The 20,357-nt window shown below is 42.1% G+C and overlaps 1 protein-coding gene across 1 annotated transcript; it reads left to right on the top strand.

The window, feature by feature from the left end:
* Positions 1-2,595: 2,595 nt before the first annotated feature.
* LOC137294768 (uncharacterized) lies at positions 2,596-5,691 on the top strand. Its single transcript, XM_067825878.1, has 3 exons — positions 2,596-2,791; positions 3,522-3,671; positions 4,364-5,691. The coding sequence occupies exons 1-3, from the start codon at positions 2,614-2,616 to the stop codon at positions 4,507-4,509; spliced, it is 474 nt and encodes a 157-aa protein (XP_067681979.1). The 5' UTR covers positions 2,596-2,613; the 3' UTR covers positions 4,510-5,691.
* Positions 5,692-20,357: the final 14,666 nt, after the last annotated feature.

Here is a 20,357-nt window from a genome sequence, read left to right as displayed (position 1 = left end):
GACTGATTGCTCATTATTGGCTAACTAAATAACGTTTTAAAAAGAATGGCGCACATTAAGCAGTTAGTTGCCAGGTGTGCTATCTTGGGTGACCAATGAGATTATACAGCAATGTGAAAAATCTGAAACGATACATCACGTTTTCGTATATTAGACTATTAATAGACACATCTCTTGGGAAATCTGCAGATGAATTATATATCGCTCGTTTTTGTGGATATTGATGGATACATTCATCGCACAAGGTAATAGTCTGACATTGCTCCTATAACTTTAATTTGTTTTAATTTTAATATTTGCATTTTGTTTTTATTAAGTTGTCGTAGCTTTCAACAGAATCATTGTTTTCGTCGTGAAGTGTAATGATACAGACGACATACACTAGGGCGTGCTTGCGAATTATGATTCATATAGGCAAACAATAAAATGTCTGCATATTACATTCCTGTCATACATTCGCAGATCGCTTCTTTTTTTAAGTTTAAAAAAAGTATGATTATAAAGTAATTAGGATTATGAGACCAAATATAAAGACGTATATTGACAAGTGTCTATATACTGGTGAGTGAACTTTTACAAACCAAGTAAATTTAGCAAGTGAAGAAATTTATCGCGCAGTATTTTCACTTCGACACCGACCTCGCTTATGTTATGTTACAGGTTGTGTCATGCAAAGTCCTTTTGGTCATGATTCAAATACATACTTAACTACTAGCAGAAAGTAGTTTTGATTTTCTAACTTGATGAAAACAAACCATAATCTCGTTAATTCAAATGGACTTTAGTCCGTGACTTCACGATTTTAAAAAATGGCGAGGATGTCTGAGGATGAATGCTATTTAAGTTTGTTTTCACCCACTTACTGGTAGTAAAATATGTAATTTATTGATGGACAATAGGATTTTGCATGACATTGCTTATAACATGACAATTTCACTCTTGGAAGCGAGGTGGAGGTCAATATAGTATTACTTCCAATATTAATGTCACGTCGACCCACAGCTTGCATCCGTGGAAGAAGTCCTTATGTTGCAAGTTGCGTTATGCAGACTCCTTTTAGCCATGATTCAAATACATATTTAACTACAAGTAGAAAGCCGTTTTGACTTTCTAACTTGATGAAAAGAAACCATAATCTCAATAATTCTAACGGACTTTAGTCCGTGACTTCACGATTTTAAAAAATGGCAGCGCCCTGTCCGAGGATAAAAGCTAATTAAGTTTGTTTTCACCCACTTACAAAATCAAACTTACTTTTCACTGGTAGTAAAATATGTATTTTATTGATAGACATTGGGATTTTACATGACATTGCTTACAACATGACAATTTCATTCTTGGAAGCAAAGCGGGGTTCGTTGTAACATTACTTGCGGTAATATTGTTACTTCGACCACAACCTCGCTCCCGAGGAAGAAAGCGCTATATTCATGCAAAATCCTTTTGGTCGGCAATGTGTAGTGAGCAGTCTTGATTTTATAAACTCAATGAAACTTGAACTCCATTTTCTATCCTGGAAGCGTGGTAGGGGGAGAACCACCCGATTTAGTATATACCACAGGCTTCCACAACGCTCGCTTCGCACACACAAACAACCAATTTAAGCACAAACTACGGGGCCGGTGGAAATCAGTGCATAGTGGCACCATCACGCGATCACAAGGAACAATTGACGCAACACACCAATTCGGCATGTCTTTGGTGACGTCGGGAAATCAGCAAAAAGACAAGCTTCCTACACATTTTCTATACAACTAACTGAAAATCGTTCCTTCTATGACGTCACTGCAGGGCTCTGGCGACATAGTTACGTAACCTGTCTGTGGTTTCGTTTGCGGTCGAGAGAGAAGCAGACGGCGTTTTAGCAACTTTTTATGCACTTAATATTAATTATCCACATTTTTTTTGGTTAAAAATGGTGTTCCGTTTATGACTAACTATGCAGTGGTCAAAAGAGTACCTTAGAGAGTATCTCAGGAATCTTAGAATGTTTCCTTTTAACACCCAAAGTGAAGTTCGGTTTGAAGGTGTGTTTTTAAAGTTTGTTCAAGCGTTTCGCAATGTTTTTGAGCTGACTGTTTTACACGTTTACTCATAAATGACCAGTGATTGTCTGATAAGTCCTGAACAGGTTAATTTTAACATGCTGTCTAAAATCCCTGGGATTTCTTTGAGAGTGGAGTCAAACTAGATCAAACCAGTCACTACTGTGTTGATGAAGCACAGTGATTTTGTTGTGTCTTTGTTTAATGAATCAAGCATTAACTCTATTTTAGTATTTGTTTGTAACAAATATATAAAAATATATTGTAATACATATCGCGGTATACGCTTTCACGTTGCAGTGCACTGTCATATGAAACATCAGGAATACCCACTCCTAGCTTCAGACGAACCTCATACATCTTGCTATTGCACAAGAGACATATAACGTCCACTGGTTGATAACAGCGCATGATTAAACCTGGGCAATGTCTAAACTATTTCGACATCGCTACTGTATTTATATTCCCACCCACGTAGACCGTCACATACCGCCACTCATATCTCACCTAGCTGGGATATAATCAGGAGACGGCCTCCTCTCACATCTGATTTCTTCCATCAGGAGACATGGGATTTAGAGATGCATCCAAGTTTTCAAGAATTGCATTTGGCTTGGCCGTAGGAGGTTTTTTGACTGACATAATTGGATTTCCCTCCCCCTACTGGGTGGCAGTTCTGGGTGGTTCTCAGGGCCTCTTCCAAACGTGTGGATTTGGAGGATGTTTTTCGACACCAACTGAACTGTGTAAGTAAAGCATAGTCGTTATACAATGAGAATGTATGCTATACTTCAATAACTCATCGAACCATTTTACATACTGTGTTTGACTTAATTCTTAGTCAATAATAGCTTATTGAGGAACCTTAGCCTGAATATGAGAAACTTTGGACAGTGGTAAAATACTTTTTGTATGCATATTTGTTAAATGGGGGAGCTTGAATTTAATTTTCAAAAGCACATGCACAAGAGCGTTAAATTAAGAGTTGCTTATTATTGTAGAAGTAATGTAATATTCAGCAGTGTCCACTAAATTCCATTCTTCATGCGTTGTTGCTATGGCGACAAATATTTTCACACAACTCCTTTTGCATGGAAATTATACAAAACATCTTGTTTCTCTAAGCAGACAGAGGAACAAAAGAGACTTCTCAATTGGTTTTATATTTTGTTATACTTAGAAGAAAATAGTATTTTGTTTGCAGTGGCATATAAAAATAGCAAACTAAATACTTCTGTGCGGTTAGATTCTTTAAGAATACAAATTGATTTTTTTTTAAATACATTCGTTGGCACAAACGTACAACATTTGAAAATTGTAGGAGACATTGCCTTTGTTCCTGCTATAAAGTATACAAGATCAGTAATTTATTGAGAGAAGTATTATCATCATCATATTATCATTATGGTCTAAAAATGGTGTTCACCACGGTGTTGAGCCAAACTCAATCACTGACTAATATAGTCATGTTTTTAGTACCAGGTTGGATAAAGGGAGTGATTGCGCTGGAGATCCTGGGATTCCTGACCTGTCTCGGTAGCTTTGTGCTCATGGTGCTGTACGTACATGTGAAGAATGACCAGAAGAACCTCCAGACTATAGCAACTGGACTGGCGTTTGCTGCAGGTTCGTATCAGTGGACCTTATACCTTTATAAAATAATGATTAAACTGATTTTAGCTCCATCCGATATGACTAAGACCATGGAACCTTCTATACCATGGATGATACAGTGTACTTCTTGAATTAATCAGTGCCCATCAAAATGGGTTCTGTCTATGACAATATACCAGTCTACACATCAAATAGATCATGCTGAAACCACTCGACTTGCTTGGCTTATTTTCAATACAGTGAGAGGTGGGGTAGCCCGGAAGTTAAAGCGTTTGCTCGTCACGCTGGAGACCCGGGTTCGAATCTTTTCATAAATACAATATGTACAACCCATTTCTGAAACGGCGTGAAACCAATCCTCAGTCACTCCAATACAGATGAAATATTGCTGAAGCTACAAAACGAATCACAGTTAAGTGTCATGAACCAATTCAGATTTCAAAGTGATTGTTTAGTAGTTTCCTTTGAATCGGGCCTTTCAGTCATCACTAACACACAGAACGAAAAACTTCACGTTCATATAATCTGCTCCTAAGCAATATAATCATTTGTTTGATTGTATACTAATGCAGATTGTGATTTTGAATCCCGGCCCGCCTTTCAATGTTTGTCAGAACTATACGAGTGCTCGTTATATTCGCCCAAATAGTAAACGTCCAAGACCTTCCTCCTATAGAAACTTCACTCACTCACTCACCTTTCAGCTGGACTCATCTTTATCGGTGTCATCATCTACGGCGCTAAATTGTCGGGTGCTACATTCGGCTGGGCATTTGGTATGACAATAGTTTCTGGCCTATTCCATATTGGAGTCGGTGTCCTCAACGTAGTAGACAAAGCGTCTTCCTGAAACTGTATTATATAGTGTGTGTCATTTATATGCATTTGTAAGATAAATACACCCCGTCCTCAATGTCATAATTTATCTACAGTCAATAAAACGATGTTTGTAAATGAACTGAAGAACTGTTCATGGAATATGTTTATTTTGTATTCAAACAGTGCAAGGAACTTGCGGGCGCGAGCGTTTTCAATGCACACTGGCTTGAAATAGGCACGTTCAGTTAACAGTCAACTGCTCAGTGTATTTGTATATTTGTGATCAGGCAAAGAACTGCACGCTAATTTAACGTGCTTCGCCATTACAACACAAATATGAATGTATTGTCCCTGAATGCTATTACATAAGCATGGTCTTTGCTTGACAAGTATTAGATGATCCAGCGCAATGAACGCGTTTGTGACAAGCAGGCGGGGCAAGTAATCTGAATGAATACACTTGGTTGCTACAGGCAGATTGGCGATTAAGCTCGTACGATACATGCTGACCGTGGCGTGAAATCAATACTGCTACTATTTGACACGTTTCTCGTGGAGCGATTTAGTTCAGCAAAACACCGTCACGACACGAGTCAGTTTTGAATGTTTGCAGATGTCCTTGATTAACATGTCCAAGTTAGGGGAGCATGGGCAAATGTATTCTATTCTCAGGCAAGAGAGATAGCCCACGATGTTATCATGTATATGGAAATGACATGTGTATCCAAAGCAGAAGCTATTTCAAAAAGTAGCCTTGCTACAGGTTTTTCCAAGGCAACTTTAAAACGCATCAAAGCGGAAGGTGGTGTGGGACAAGTTGGCCTGCTTTTACTAATCCCACCAAGTTGCGAAAACCCAAAACCCAAATCGTAAGGTTTTGTGTACTTGCGTACAATAAACAAAAGTACCGAGATGAAAATGGTACAGTCATCTTTATCGATGAAACATGGTTTCATGTACACCACATTGTCCCCAAATGTTGGCAACTTGATGGTGAGGTTGTAATAAATGTGTTTCAGCATCTGTCCGGCACCGGACCTCGGAGTATTGTGGTTCATGCAGGGTCTGAAAATGGTTTTGTACCAAATGCTTTACTTGTATTTGATTCAAAGCTCAAATCACCTCAATTCCACCTCACACCGTTATTGATATGGATAATGCGCCATACCACAGCAAGCAAGTGGACAAGTGTCCAACAACGGCTAACAGAAAAGATGATGTAAAAGCACAATGTTGCATATGATGATAAAATGCTCAAAGCCGAACTGTTGTTGACAAAATCCGACAAAGCGGGCCCTGTCTGTAGAGAAGACACTATGTTGAAGCAACGTGGCCATGGCGTACTACGTCTTCCTCCTTACCACGCACAGTTGTACCGAACTGAGTCGATTTGAGCTAGTGTTAAAAACATGTTGCCACACAAAAAATTCGCGAAGAGTTACCATAAATGGAGGATGTCTGAAATGGGTGCTAAGGAATGGTCGGAGTGTTGTAACCATGTCAATACCATTGAAGATGACTACTTGCAACGGGAAATTGCAGTAGAAAAAGAAATTGACAGAATCGTGATCGATTTAGGACTGACAAGCATATCAGACGCCAAGTCCGATTTAGAAAGTGACAACTAAGGCCAGACGTCAGTCTGTTTAAATCAGTAAACCCTATGATGGATTTAATCAGTATTTGACCGCTGTGTGGATGCTTCTGACTACACGTCGATTATTGCGGCTGTGCAATATTACCGGTAAACCGGTATATACTGATACAGTATCTCGCGTTACGATTATCGCGACATGGCTCCGATTCTGCAATATATTGGTTCATCCAGAGTTCGCCCCCTTTGAACTATCTACTCTTGATTTCCGTAGCAACAAAATGTGCTCAGGTTTCATGTAACATTTTACAGGAGGAAATGTCTTTATCAGTGGCTCCAGAAGTGCCAAAATGCACATTCTACCAAATGTTTTATGTGCGTGTTAGTGGTTTTATATGTGACGATGTGGAGAAATAAGGGGCCTCAAATGGACCAGTCTTTTAAGAAAAGCAAGATTTATGGATGTAGACATTTTGTTGTGAATAACACGACGTGGAGGACTGTATGCTTGCTCCTTCATCAACGTCATGTAGGAGCAAACGTACTCTCCGAAACATCGTGTTATCCACAAAAAGAATTTAACATCCATAAATCTCGCTTTTCTTTCCAGTGGCCTGAATGTTTTGAAAGTCCCTCCGATCCCTAAATAGTAGCCGTTGTTCGATTGGTTGTCTGACGGTTAAATCTGTTTAAGCATCTCGCGTTTGATGGGACGGTCGTTGGTCGCTGAAAGGTTACGCGACCTACGCGATGTGGACGCGACCTTCTACTAGGTTTTGTTAGACTCAGTGGTGGAGTGTAACGAAATACACTGAAACTAAGTTTACTTAGACTGCATGAAACAAGTGGCTGAATGAAATTACTTACAGAATAAGCTCGCATATGGAGACAACACCTGTAACAAATATCTGACAATTAAAAGAGCCCTCCATTGACATGAGATGTTAGTTTTCAATCCCTTCTTCATCCCACACAACATCACTATTTGACATAGAGCTCCAGATTTCATACGAAGGTTTAAAGAGACAATTTCAGGAGAAAATGTACCACTTAAGAGTCCAAATGGTCCACTGCAGCTCTAAATATTCCCGAGCGAGAACGGTGCCGTGCTGTGTTACGACGTTCTTCTTCGTGGTCTGGTATGTACAATCATATCGCTCCTGAAAGAGGCACAACTGAAATAAGAGTCCAAATGGTCCACTGCAGCTTTAAATATTCCCGAGCGAGAACGGTGCCGTGCTGTGTTACGACGATCTTCTTCGTGGTCTGGTATGTACAATCATATCGCTCCTGAAAGAGGCACAACTGAAATCACCACCACTCATACAAATATATACTACCAGCTCCTAAACACGATGCCCAAGGGTGTTCCCAGTGGGCCTAAGAGACTGTGACAAACTAGAGTCAAGGTCAAGGCAGAGTGGCTTTAGGGTTGTTCTGTACTGTCAGTGTGCGTTAGGGACGGTGAGCTGTGACACAATCATTCAATTAATGCTTTTCTGATTTGTGTTTGGTTGTTTGGTTGTTTGGTTAGTTTGTTGTTTAACGCTGCAGTCATCAGTATCCCAGCTATGTAAATCTGTAAATAATCGAGTGCGGATCAGATAATCCAGTGAACAACAGCATGAGCATGTTGTTACGAGTGTGTATTTTCTATATATTTTTGTTATTAATTAAGTTATAATTATGATTGGGTCACAACGTTTAGTGTTTTGAATATTAATTATGATGGGTCACATTTCGTTTTTATAGGTGGTCAACACTTTTAGCATTCTGGTTTTCCGGAATTTATCTGCTCCTAGTTTTCTACGTGTTTACATCCATGAAACTTATTCGAGGGCATTCTACAGTGTTGACGATGTTCGTTTGTGCCCGAACTTTCGGGAAATGACTTAGTAAAAATAAATAAAGGGTGGTTGCCGTGCGGAGGGTGACACTCACACTCATTCATATTTGCTGGAGCTACTGCCACGTTTGATCATTAAAACCCGTCAACGCCTGACCTACATTATCTGCTGTCACACCGATCACTGTGTTGACATTCTGCACAGTTGATTACCTGAGACTTTGGTGAGTTTGATATATTATATTTTTGTGACCCATTGACTTAGATTTTGTCTCTCTTGAATTGTACCTGAAATCTGTATTGTGACTATTGACCTGTGATTTTGTATACCTTGCTCTCATTGCATAAGAATAATACAGAAGTTTGAACGTTTATGACTTGCCTTTGTTCTGTTTTGCTGGTTCACAAGGGGATTTCTTACATCGTTTGTCACGGTAAATTCTTAACCGTAACAATGTTCAATCAGAGTAGCACCTATCCTGACATCGGGCACTTGATCAAAGCACAACATAACCTGATGACACAAGGCAGTGTGTAAAGCGGTCCTAAATTGGCCATTTTCGGTTCAATATTTTCCTACTGCCTATCCCTCTCTACAATGCTAAAGCTTTAATTGAAGCAAGTCTAAATTTCCTCAGGTTCAAGATTCCCCAAGTAACTGGGGCTCCTTTTCAATTTAAATGGGTGTATTTGTTACTGTCAAAGTTAGATATACTACAAACAAAAATTAAGGGAGCACCATAAAATTTGATAGTCATGTATAAACTTCAACATGGTGACATTTCGGAACATGGAGTGAAGCAACTGATTCAACATTCGTTGAGTCTGGGTGAAATGAAACATTGTCAAAAACAGCGAAAACTAAGGGTGCTGAAACACGCCAGTACCATTTTTGATTCAAAGGCCCAAACACAAAAGCTAAGTGCACGTGGAAGATAGTCGTCGCAAGCAACATGGTTCTGGCAGTTGTGCATCTGTGCTGAAGGGTTTGAGCACAACATGTCGATCACCTGCCCGTGATGTTTTTCGGGGTCTTCCAGAGTGAGGCCTGTCCTGTACTGTACCAATGGCCATGAACCTGTCTCTCGGTCTGTGAATGACAGACGGATACACCTGAAGACGGAGAGCAACACTTCTTACAGATTCACTATCCTGTCCTGTGACAATGCAGTGGCCCTGCTTCTGCCGTGGGCGCTTAACGGTCTGCACTGTGTGTAAGGCTGGGAAGACTGTCTTCCACATGCACTAGGCTGTTGTGTTTGGACGTTTCAATCATTCATGGTGGCGTGATTTTCACTGTTATTGACAATGTATTATTTCACTCAAATCAAAAGAATACTGAATAAGTTTTTTCACTGCATGTTCCATTAGACCTTTCCACGGTTACGTTTACATATGACTTTCAAATGTTAGGGCGTTCCCATGCTTTTTTTGTAAGTAGTATATATTCAGTCTACCTATGAGGATGTACAAGGTGTTGTTACGTCAGTCATAACTGAAGAGTGGTGTGTTTGTGTTACATTGTTTCTGGTGAGGTCTAGTGGCTGCTAGCTTGTATATCTACCCTGGGCGTCGGGACGACGCTCTCGGAATCCAAATCATTCCAGCGAGTTGAGACTATCTGCACACAGGGACGTTTTCATGGCTCAGTGATCTAACAAGGGTCTCCTAGATAGGTCATCTGTTGTTTGATTGTATGACCAATATCCCATCTCATAAGGTTGTCAAATAAGGTTGTCAGTGTATTTACAAGTCACAACAAGATGTAACTCACCTGGCATCTGCTATTTGTTAATGATTTCCCAAGTGGAGCTGTTAGTCAAGGATACTTCAACCACCTGATAACATTGCTCTGGTTGTTACTGGGCAGCAAAACATGAGGTGCACAGATAGAATGTGAGAAAGATTCTCCAAAACTTGAAACAGAAGGTGTTTCAGTTCTCTCGTGGACACACGTGAGGTTCCTCCATGGTTCTGCAAGAATCGCACAATACTTCCCCAAAGAAAGGAGACTTGACTGATGCCAAACACTTCCACCCTATCACATGTTTAAATGCACAGTACAAATTATTCACAGGGTGTTTGACAAACCTCGTGTCACCTTACTGCTCTGGATGAAGTCACCTTGTCTCAAATGTGAAACTGAGGTCTTCCTTTTTGCTGCCAAGGACCAGTCACTTCCCACTCACAATCGCCAAAATGTGATTCTTAAAGAAAATGTAAATACGAGTATGAAATGTCGTCTTTGCAATGAATTTACAGAGACTGTCCAACACCTTGTCAGTGGATGCCCTTCTTGGCACAAACAGCACATCTTAAAAGACATAATGGCATGGCTCACTGCTTTTACTATCGTCTCCGCCATGCCTGTGACTTTGACTCCGAGGTCCATCCATGGTACGACCCTGAACATGTCCAGGGCGTCCTGGAAAATGACAGTGTTAAACTTCTATGGAATAGGCCATATACAGCCTCAGAAAAATTCCAGCCAACAAACTTGATCTTGTCCTATTTGATAAAGCCAAGGAAATTATTTATATCATTGAATTTTCTGTTCCTTTTGACAGCAATGTGATTGGCAAGATACATGAAAACGTTTAGTTCCTTTAAAAACAATTAAAAGAAATCTAAAGGAAATCCACCCAATTCCAGAGATTTGTTGTTTTTCTTTGATTTGATCAAAACGTTCTTCCATAGTTTCACGTGTTTGGCTATCCAGGGATGGGGACTGCAATATTATTCAAAATATTTCTAGTATCTACTGTTGCGACATCCGAAGACTTAGATAAATGTTCACAGAAAGATCGTTTTTGTTCATTAATTATTTCTTTCCCATCAAAACGTTCCTCTCCAGTGTCTTTAATAAGAGAATTAATTAGTTTAATGGGATATTGGCGGTTTTAAAGGTGACAAAAATATCTTGTAGACTTTTTCTGCTTCTTCGTATCACAGTGACCTCTATACGGCTAGATGTTTTAGAATACAAACTGAGTTTTTTGTGAATGTTGAACATCTTTGAATATAGATACATTTATTGGATACAAACGTGCAACATTTCAAACTTGTTGTACCACAAACTTATAAGGATCAGCAATGTATTACTAATATCATCATTATCATCGTATTATCATTATGATCGACGAATGATGCTGACCACGGTGTTGAGCCAAACTAAGTCACTGACCGATGTAACAATGTATACACACTGACGCCAACCACGTGTTTAGTACCAGGCTGGTGGAAGGGAGTGATTGCGCTGGAGATTCTCGGATTTGTGGCCTGCCTCGATAGCCTTGTGCTCATAGCGCTGTATGTACATGTGAAGAATGACATGAAGAACCTCCAGACTATAGCAGCTGGACTGGCGTTTGCTGCAGGTTCGTATCATTGGAACCTTATACCTTTATAATATAATGATTAAACTGATTTAGTTCCATTTTGGGATGGCCAACCGTGAAACCATGGATGAGACAGTGTATTTCTTGAGTAGGGGTTAGTTAAAATGGTCTGTCTCTGACAAAATACTAGCCTACACATCTCATTGATCATGCTTTCACAGGTTTCGAAATTAACACCTTGAGATAGCAGATTTGCTATTCAAAATCTAATTTTACTACCTGAAGAAAAGTCAGTAGCAACAACTTGCTACTTGGTATTTTTAGTGAAACTGCTTGCGTTCATCAGTTAGACAGGTAGATATCTCCACGTGTGAACTTTTACTCGTTAATTTACCCATAGTGGTGGTTTTTTTTGTTTTTGAGAATCATATTACAGGAGTTAAAGTTCGTGTAACGGAGTGAATACGGTAAATACTTACATACATGCATGTTTATTTTCATACTGCCTGGTGTTCAACATATACATAAAATGAAATGATAGTTTGAAATCCTTCAGTGACGGATACACAGATCAACCTGCTGGTATGTATTTTATAAGAAAATAGTAAGTTGTGAGGAGAAGTATATTCTTATTACTTGTATCTATGTTAAATACGGTAAATTGGATGATTTTTAATTACAAATCATCTATTTTATGAATATGCTAAGCACTAATAAATAATTGAATTTATGTGACAAACAGCCTACTGTGACATATCTCTGGGTAGTGTTCTAATTCAATGGCTCTTGGGACCAATTAGCGTGTACGTGCGTTTTGTGTGGGATAAACACAATTTTCGTTCATTATACAGTCCTATACTTTTGACACCTGAAAATATACAGTATGATGATTACAAAACAGAGAGTTAGCTTTTATTGCAATTAGTTCCAGGCTGGGATGTAAATGAGCTCGGATGACCGGATCTCCTTCACATCGGACCTTCCTCTCACTCACTCACTCACTCACTCACTCACCTGCTCACTCACTCACCTTTCAGCTGGACCCATCCTTCTCGGCGTCATTATCTTCAGCGTAAACATGTGAGGCGCTACACTCGACTGGTCATTTCACATGACAACAATTTCTAGCCTTGGTGATATTTGCGGCGGTGTCTTCAACATAGCTGACAAAGCGTCTTCCTGAAACTGTAGTTTCCAATGTATCATTTACATACATATGCGAGAAAAATGCCCACCATCCTCAATGGCATAATTTATCTAGAGTCAATAAAACGATGCTTGTAATTGGGCTAAAAAACTGTTCATGCGTTTAGACACTGCAGGGAACTTGCGGGCGCAAGGTTTCTCACTGTACACTGGCTTTAAATGGGCAGGTTTAAGATAACTGTCCAGTGTGTTTGTATATTTGTGGTCAGACAATGAACAGCACGCGAATTCAGTTTTCTTTGCCATTATAACATTAATGTTACTGCTGTGTCCCTAAATGTTATAACATAAGAATAGTCTTTTATTGGTTTAGTTGTCAATCCTAAGTCATCACCATGAACACACCTAAGAAATTATCTTTAGCACAATGTCTGTCATGTACTCTTTAGTCATATTCGAACTGATTTCAATTTGGATACCATACTTAGCTTGGTTTGTTTTCATTTATTTCTCTATTAAATGATGGGTTGTTAATGGTAAATTGTAAATTGAATTTATTGTCCTTCCACTAGAAGTCACAAAGAAGTCGCGTGTTTTAGTCACGTGTCATCGAGGGAACATGACGGGAGGTGTGGGATGACGAGTTGTGTGTCGTCCAGGTGCAGTCTGTGGAGGCCTGGGTGGTATTTAGCAAACGGAAATATTTTTGAGTGTGGCGTTATAAAACAAACAAACCTTATATTTCATATGTCCAAGTGAGTTTCATTTTCTATGTGTTTGTTTGTTTGTTTGTTTGATCAGGATACACACATCAGCCACCTTCAAGTCACTGAAGAGATTACGAGTGTCTTGAACTAGAGTCTAAACTACCTGTACATAACTGAATTGTACACATAAACGTAATCATGTTTGTATGAAAATGAGACATTCCCTGACCTATTCCAAGCAGATTTTACACCTTGAGTGCAACATCACATCCTGAGGTTCAAAGTATCTATATTCTTTGTCTCTGCTTTATCAGAACACAATCATATACATCGTGCGCTCTTTGCTCTGTGCGATTTCGAGGTATTGTGAAAGAGTTTTTGTTTGCCCTCCTCAGGTGTTTAATCTAGGTTTTATCACAAGAATGCTCAAGTGCCCAACCTTGTTGTCCTGCAATATCTTATACCCACTGTTATCTCCACTGTCGTACCGGGGTCGCAGTCGGTACTGAACCACTTGCTCACGCGGGTTATCACACACACACGTTTATCCCTGCACTGATTTCCCTTTAATAGGTGGGTGGGATGGGACAGTGCGGGAGAGAGGGAGGGAGGGGTCTAGTTACGCTTGAAGCGTTCGCTCGTCATGCCAAAAATCCGGATTCTTTTCTCAGTATTGCCGCTTATCAACTGGAGAGACCCAGAACATATCTGAAGACATATACGACGACTGGAATCATATTTTCGAGCGCCATATTTCAACCTCCATGAAACAAGTGGTTAAATGAAAGAGTCCACCATTGACATGAGAGTTTAGTTTTCAATCTCTTCTTCATCCCACACAACATCAATATTTGACATAGAGCGTCCAGACATATGGCGGTTTGAAGAGACTATTTCAGTAGAAAATATACCACTCACGAGTCTAAAAGTCCCACTGCAGCGAGAGCGGTGCTGTGCTCTGGGACGACACCCTTCTTCGTGGTCTGATCTGTGCAAGCATATTGCTCCTTAAAGAGGCACAACTGAAGTCACCACCACTCACACAAATATACTACCAGCTAATGAACACGATGCCCAAGGGTGTTCCTGGTGGGTCTACAGACTGTGACAAACTAGAGTCAGGGCTTTGTTCTGGACTTAGGCTGGGACGAAATCATACAATTATCAATGTCTTTTAGCCAGCAGGTGCTTTTCTGATTTTTGGTTAGTAGTATAGGGAATGGCGAGAAAAACCGGTAGCGGGTACACCTTTGCTCAGAAGCTTCAGAGTATAGCTAATTCTGCTACCAGCATATATATTCAACAAGACCCTTTCGATAAGACCACTTTTAGGCTGCTTCCAATTACTCCCAATTATAGTGTATTCCCAATTAGAGCTATGCGGGTACATAGACATAGAAATATGCCAGGAACCAAGCTCTCGCGAGAAGCATATACCGAGATCCGATCGGGTCGTTTATCCATTCGGGAAGCGAAGAGGAAGTATCACATATCGCAAGCTCGATACACACGAATCCGAGGTGGTATAGGCAAGCCCACAACTCCCGATATATCTGAAGAATTGGAGGCCCTGCTGCAGAAGTGTCGCCCCATGTTGCTTTCCGACCGAGAGAAACAAATCCTGGAGCAATCGGGACACACCTTCTACGAACACTACCAGATCCCCAAACAGTTTCTCGAACTCTACTTGCTGTGCTTTCGTCCACTAGTAGAAGCCGGCAAAATAGTTGATTTCGTCTACATCTACCCACCCAACCAATTTCAACCCTCGGCGGGTAAACTCCGAATCATTCTCGCTGATAACTGCTATCCGGGCCCCAAGGACAGACACAACCGATGCACCGACTGCCTAGCCACTCTATCGGAACTGCCTGCTCTCTTCGGACCCGACAACTCTACGTGCAAGTGTGGTGCCACCGACCACTGCGTCGACAGCAAGAAATGCATTCTCTGGGAACAGAAAGCGATAGACTACACACCCCAGGAGCGACTTCCACTCGAGGTTCCAGAAGAGATCGAGGTTGGCAGCTGTTGTGTGAATATAGAGAACCTATACGACAACACCTGCCTTTTCTGGAGCATAAAATACGCACTCCTCATCAACAAATTGATGGACTGTTGTACGTGTAAGGAGAAAGAGTCTTGTATCTTATGGCGGTTATCGGAGAAAGCAGAGGTACCACAGGGGCGGGGTAATATTTGGCATACCCCATTACCCGACTATGGTGGACCCAAGCATATGGAAGTAGCACCCCCTCCATGCAGCGAACACAAAAAAGCTGCGAACGTCCCAGAAGGAGTCTACTTATGCAAAAAGTTTGCTGTAGCGGGACACGAAGGGAAGAACCGGCTGTTATTACTACTCGATCCCCCGACTGGGGAAACGATTCCAGTCTATGGCTACAAGATACGAGAAACGATTCGGGCTGCCGGGGGAATAGAACGCCTACGGTTAGTGCGGGAACCGTTTCTATGCAAGCTCGGTAAAATCTGCTACTCACCTATATCAGAAAAGAAAGACGATAGAGAAATCGAATTACTGCTTCCAGACATTGGACGAGAATAGGTCCGGCAGCTCGCCTAGTATTTTGGTAGATGCAGTCGTGGGCTTACAAAGGACGAATACTTATCTAGGCTAGTTTTTCGTATTCCAACTGCTTTTCGTGGTACCCTACTACTTTTTTCCCCTCAAAAAACAACACTCTACTGCATAATGAAGGGATCCCCACGTTTCGTCTTGGGTGTTTCTACCTTCTCGGTCGGTGTGTGCACTGATTTGCTGTGCTTCCAGGTCTTGTAGACGACCTTCCAGAGAAAAACAGCGGCTAGCGAAAGGTAGGTCCACCTTTGGGCTGTTTCTAGTATCTGCCGCACCTTCTGGATATCCAGATGGGTCTCTTCTTGTTCCTCCTCAACGTTTTCTATTTCCTCTTCCTCATTGTCCTTATCCAGCATCGACAAGATGTCGACCAACAAATTCGTGGTTTGCTCCATATGAGCCGGCAACGTATTCGTGGTTTGCTCCATATGAGCCGACATCGCTGCAGTTTGCTTCACACTAGCCTCTAGCCTCCCCAAGCGGTTGTAGAAGTCCTGGATGGTGGACACAGTCGGCTCTGCAGCAGGCAATACGCTCTCGCTAGGGGGTAAGATGGCCGCAGGCAATACGCTGCCGGCAGACGTCTCACTAGCGGGAGCAGGCAATGCGTCTGTGCTGGTCGGAGGTTCTACAGCAGGCTCTCGCCATATGTCGTAGAGTCTTGTGGATCCAATACCGAAGCGCTTTTTGACCTCGCTTGCTGGGAGCACCCCTCGAAGGGAGCGTATTTCTTGGACCTTTTCCGAAGACAAATCTCTTCTTGGTGGCATGGGGTGTTTTTCCTGGGAATATATATATATATACCATACTTCCTACTTGTCTATATAGGAACCAATCCTCTCCCAGGAAACTTCTAATAATGCTTAGCATTGCTAAGCATTGCTAAGCATTATTAGAAGTTTCCTGGGAGAGGATTGGTTCCTATATAGACAAGTAGGAAGTATGGTATATATATATATATTCCCAGGAAAAACACCCCATGCCACCAAGAAGAGATTTGTCTTCGGAAAAGGTCCAAGAAATACGCTCCCTTCGAGGGGTGCTCCCAGCAAGCGAGGTCAAAAAGCGCTTCGGTATTGGATCCACAAGACTCTACGACATATGGCGAGAGCCTGCTGTAGAACCTCCGACCAGCACAGACGCATTGCCTGCTCCCGCTAGTGAGACGTCTGCCGGCAGCGTATTGCCTGCGGCCATCTTACCCCCTAGCGAGAGCGTATTGCCTGCTGCAGAGCCGACTGTGTCCACCATCCAGGACTTCTACAACCGCTTGGGGAGGCTAGAGGCTAGTGTGAAGCAAACTGCAGCGATGTCGGCTCATATGGAGCAAACCACGAATACGTTGCCGGCTCATATGGAGCAAACCACGAATTTGTTGGTCGACATCTTGTCGATGCTGGATAAGGACAATGAGGAAGAGGAAATAGAAAACGTTGAGGAGGAACAAGAAGAGACCCATCTGGATATCCAGAAGGTGCGGCAGATACTAGAAACAGCCCAAAGGTGGACCTACCTTTCGCTAGCCGCTGTTTTTCTCTGGAAGGTCGTCTACAAGACCTGGAAGCACAGCAAATCAGTGCACACACCGACCGAGAAGGTAGAAACACCCAAGACGAAACGTGGGGATCCCTTCATTATGCAGTAGAGTGTTGTTTTTTGAGGGGAAAAAAGTAGTAGGGTACCACGAAAAGCAGTTGGAATACGAAAAACTAGCCTAGATAAGTATTCGTCCTTTGTAAGCCCACGACTGCATCTACCAAAATACTAGGCGAGCTGCCGGACCTATTCTCGTCCAATGTCTGGAAGCAGTAATTCGATTTCTCTATCGTCTTTCTTTTCTGATATAGGTGAGTAGCAGATTTTACCGAGCTTGCATAGAAACGGTTCCCGCACTAACCGTAGGCGTTCTATTCCCCCGGCAGCCCGAATCGTTTCTCGTATCTTGTAGCCATAGACTGGAATCGTTTCCCCAGTCGGGGGATCGAGTAGTAATAACAGCCGATTCTTCCCTTCGTGTCCCGCTACAGCAAACTTTTTGCATAAGTAGACTCCTTCTGGGACGTTCGCAGCTTTTTTGTGTTCGCTGCATGGAGGGGGTGCTACTTCCATATGCTTGGGTCCACCATAGTCGGGTAATGGGGTATGCCAAATATTACCCCGCCCCTGTGGTACCTCTGCTTTCTCCGATAACCGCCATAAGATACAAGACTCTTTCTCCTTACACGTACAACAGTCCATCAATTTGTTGATGAGGAGTGCGTATTTTATGCTCCAGAAAAGGCAGGTGTTGTCGTATAGGTTCTCTATATTCACACAACAGCTGCCAACCTCGATCTCTTCTGGAACCTCGAGTGGAAGTCGCTCCTGGGGTGTGTAGTCTATCGCTTTCTGTTCCCAGAGAATGCATTTCTTGCTGTCGACGCAGTGGTCGGTGGCACCACACTTGCACGTAGAGTTGTCGGGTCCGAAGAGAGCAGGCAGTTCCGATAGAGTGGCTAGGCAGTCGGTGCATCGGTTGTGTCTGTCCTTGGGGCCCGGATAGCAGTTATCAGCGAGAATGATTCGGAGTTTACCCGCCGAGGGTTGAAATTGGTTGGGTGGGTAGATGTAGACGAAATCAACTATTTTGCCGGCTTCTACTAGTGGACGAAAGCACAGCAAGTAGAGTTCGAGAAACTGTTTGGGGATCTGGTAGTGTTCGTAGAAGGTGTGTCCCGATTGCTCCAGGATTTGTTTCTCTCGGTCGGAAAGCAACATGGGGCGACACTTCTGCAGCAGGGCCTCCAATTCTTCAGATATATCGGGAGTTGTGGGCTTGCCTATACCACCTCGGATTCGTGTGTATCGAGCTTGCGATATGTGATACTTCCTCTTCGCTTCCCGAATGGATAAACGACCCGATCGGATCTCGGTATATGCTTCTCGCGAGAGCTTGGTTCCTGGCATATTTCTATGTCTATGTACCCGCATAGCTCTAATTGGGAATACACTATAATTGGGAGTAATTGGAAGCAGCCTAAAAGTGGTCTTATCGAAAGGGTCTTGTTGAATATATATGCTGGTAGCAGAATTAGCTATACTCTGAAGCTTCTGAGCAAAGGTGTACCCGCTACCGGTTTTTCTCGCCATTCCCTATACTACTTGGTTGGTTGGTTGGTTAGTTTCTTGTTTAATGCTGCAGTCATCAGTATTCAGCTATATAGTGGCGGTCTGTAAATAATTGAGTGTGGAACAGATAATCCAGTGATCAACAGCATGAGCATGCTCAATCAGAGTAGCATCTATCCCGACATCGGGCACATGATCAAAGCACAACACAACCTGATGGCACAGGGCAGTGTGCAAAGGGGTCCTACCTTGGCCATTTTCAGTTCAATATTTTCCTACTGCCTACACCCTCTACAATGCTAAAGCCCGAAATAAAGCAAGTCTAAATTTCCTCAGGTTCAAGATTTCCCAAGTAACTGCTTTATTTGTCACTGTCAAAATTGAATATACTACAAACAAAACGTAAGGGAACACCATACAATCTGATAGTCATACATAAACTCCAACATGTTGAGGTCATTTATTTTCTAAGGTAAATGCAACCTTTCGTGTACTTTATGGACATTTTAAACGGCATGTTGGAACATGGAGTGAGTGAGTTTGGTTTTACGCCGCTTTTAGCAATATTCCAGCGATATCACGGTAGGTGACACCAGAAAATGGGCATCACACATTGTACCCATGTGGGGAATCGAACCCGGGTCTTCAGCGTGACAAGCGAACGCTTTAACCACTAGACTACCCCACCGCCCAGCGACATGGAGTGAAACAACTGATTAAGTATTTGTGGAGTTTGGGTGAAATGAAACATTGTGAAACAGCAAAAAATAAGGTTCGGAAACACACCAGCACCATGTTTGATTCACAGGCCCAAACACAACAGCCAAACACACAACTTCCAATGTAGCTTATGGCAAACTTGGCAGTTGTAAATGGGTTCTGAAGGTTGGGAGCACAACGCAACACCTGACCTTGGTGTGTTTCTGGGTCTTCCAGAGTGAGACCTGTACTATACCAATGGCCTTGAACCTGTCCCTCAGTCTGTGAATGACAGAGTGAGACCTGTACTATACCAATGGCCTTGAACCTGTCCCTCAGTCTGTGAATGACAGAGTGAGACCTGTACTATACCAATGGTCTTGAACCTGTCCCTCAGTCTGTGAACGACAGAGGGAGACACTCCAAGATGGTAAGACTTCATATGGATTCACCATCCTGCAATCACGCAATGACCCTGCTTCTGCCGTGGGTGCTCAACTCTCAGCACTGTGGCATGGCAAAGGAGTGTGTGAGGTTTCAATACTGTCTGTAGCTTCATTAAAGGAAACATTGTTACAAGCTGCATGGGATGACATGCACTAGGCTGTGGTGTTTAGGCGTTTGAATCAAACATGGTTCTGGTGTGTTTTTCGCTGTTATGTTTCATTTCACTCAACCCGATGAATATTGACTTGGTTTCTTCACTGGATGTTCCAACAGACCTTTCCTTGTTTAAGTTTACACATGACTATCAAATGTTAGGGTGTTCCCATACTTCCTGTTTGTAGTATGCATTCAGACAATAGTGTTGCATCTGTTTCACATTGTTTCTAGCGAGATTC

Source organism: Haliotis asinina, chromosome 8, assembly GCF_037392515.1.
Source record: "Haliotis asinina isolate JCU_RB_2024 chromosome 8, JCU_Hal_asi_v2, whole genome shotgun sequence".
NCBI classification, from domain to species: domain Eukaryota; kingdom Metazoa; phylum Mollusca; class Gastropoda; order Lepetellida; family Haliotidae; genus Haliotis; species Haliotis asinina.
Note: the sequence above shows the minus strand (reverse complement) of the source record. Positions and strands in the feature narration are given on the sequence as shown.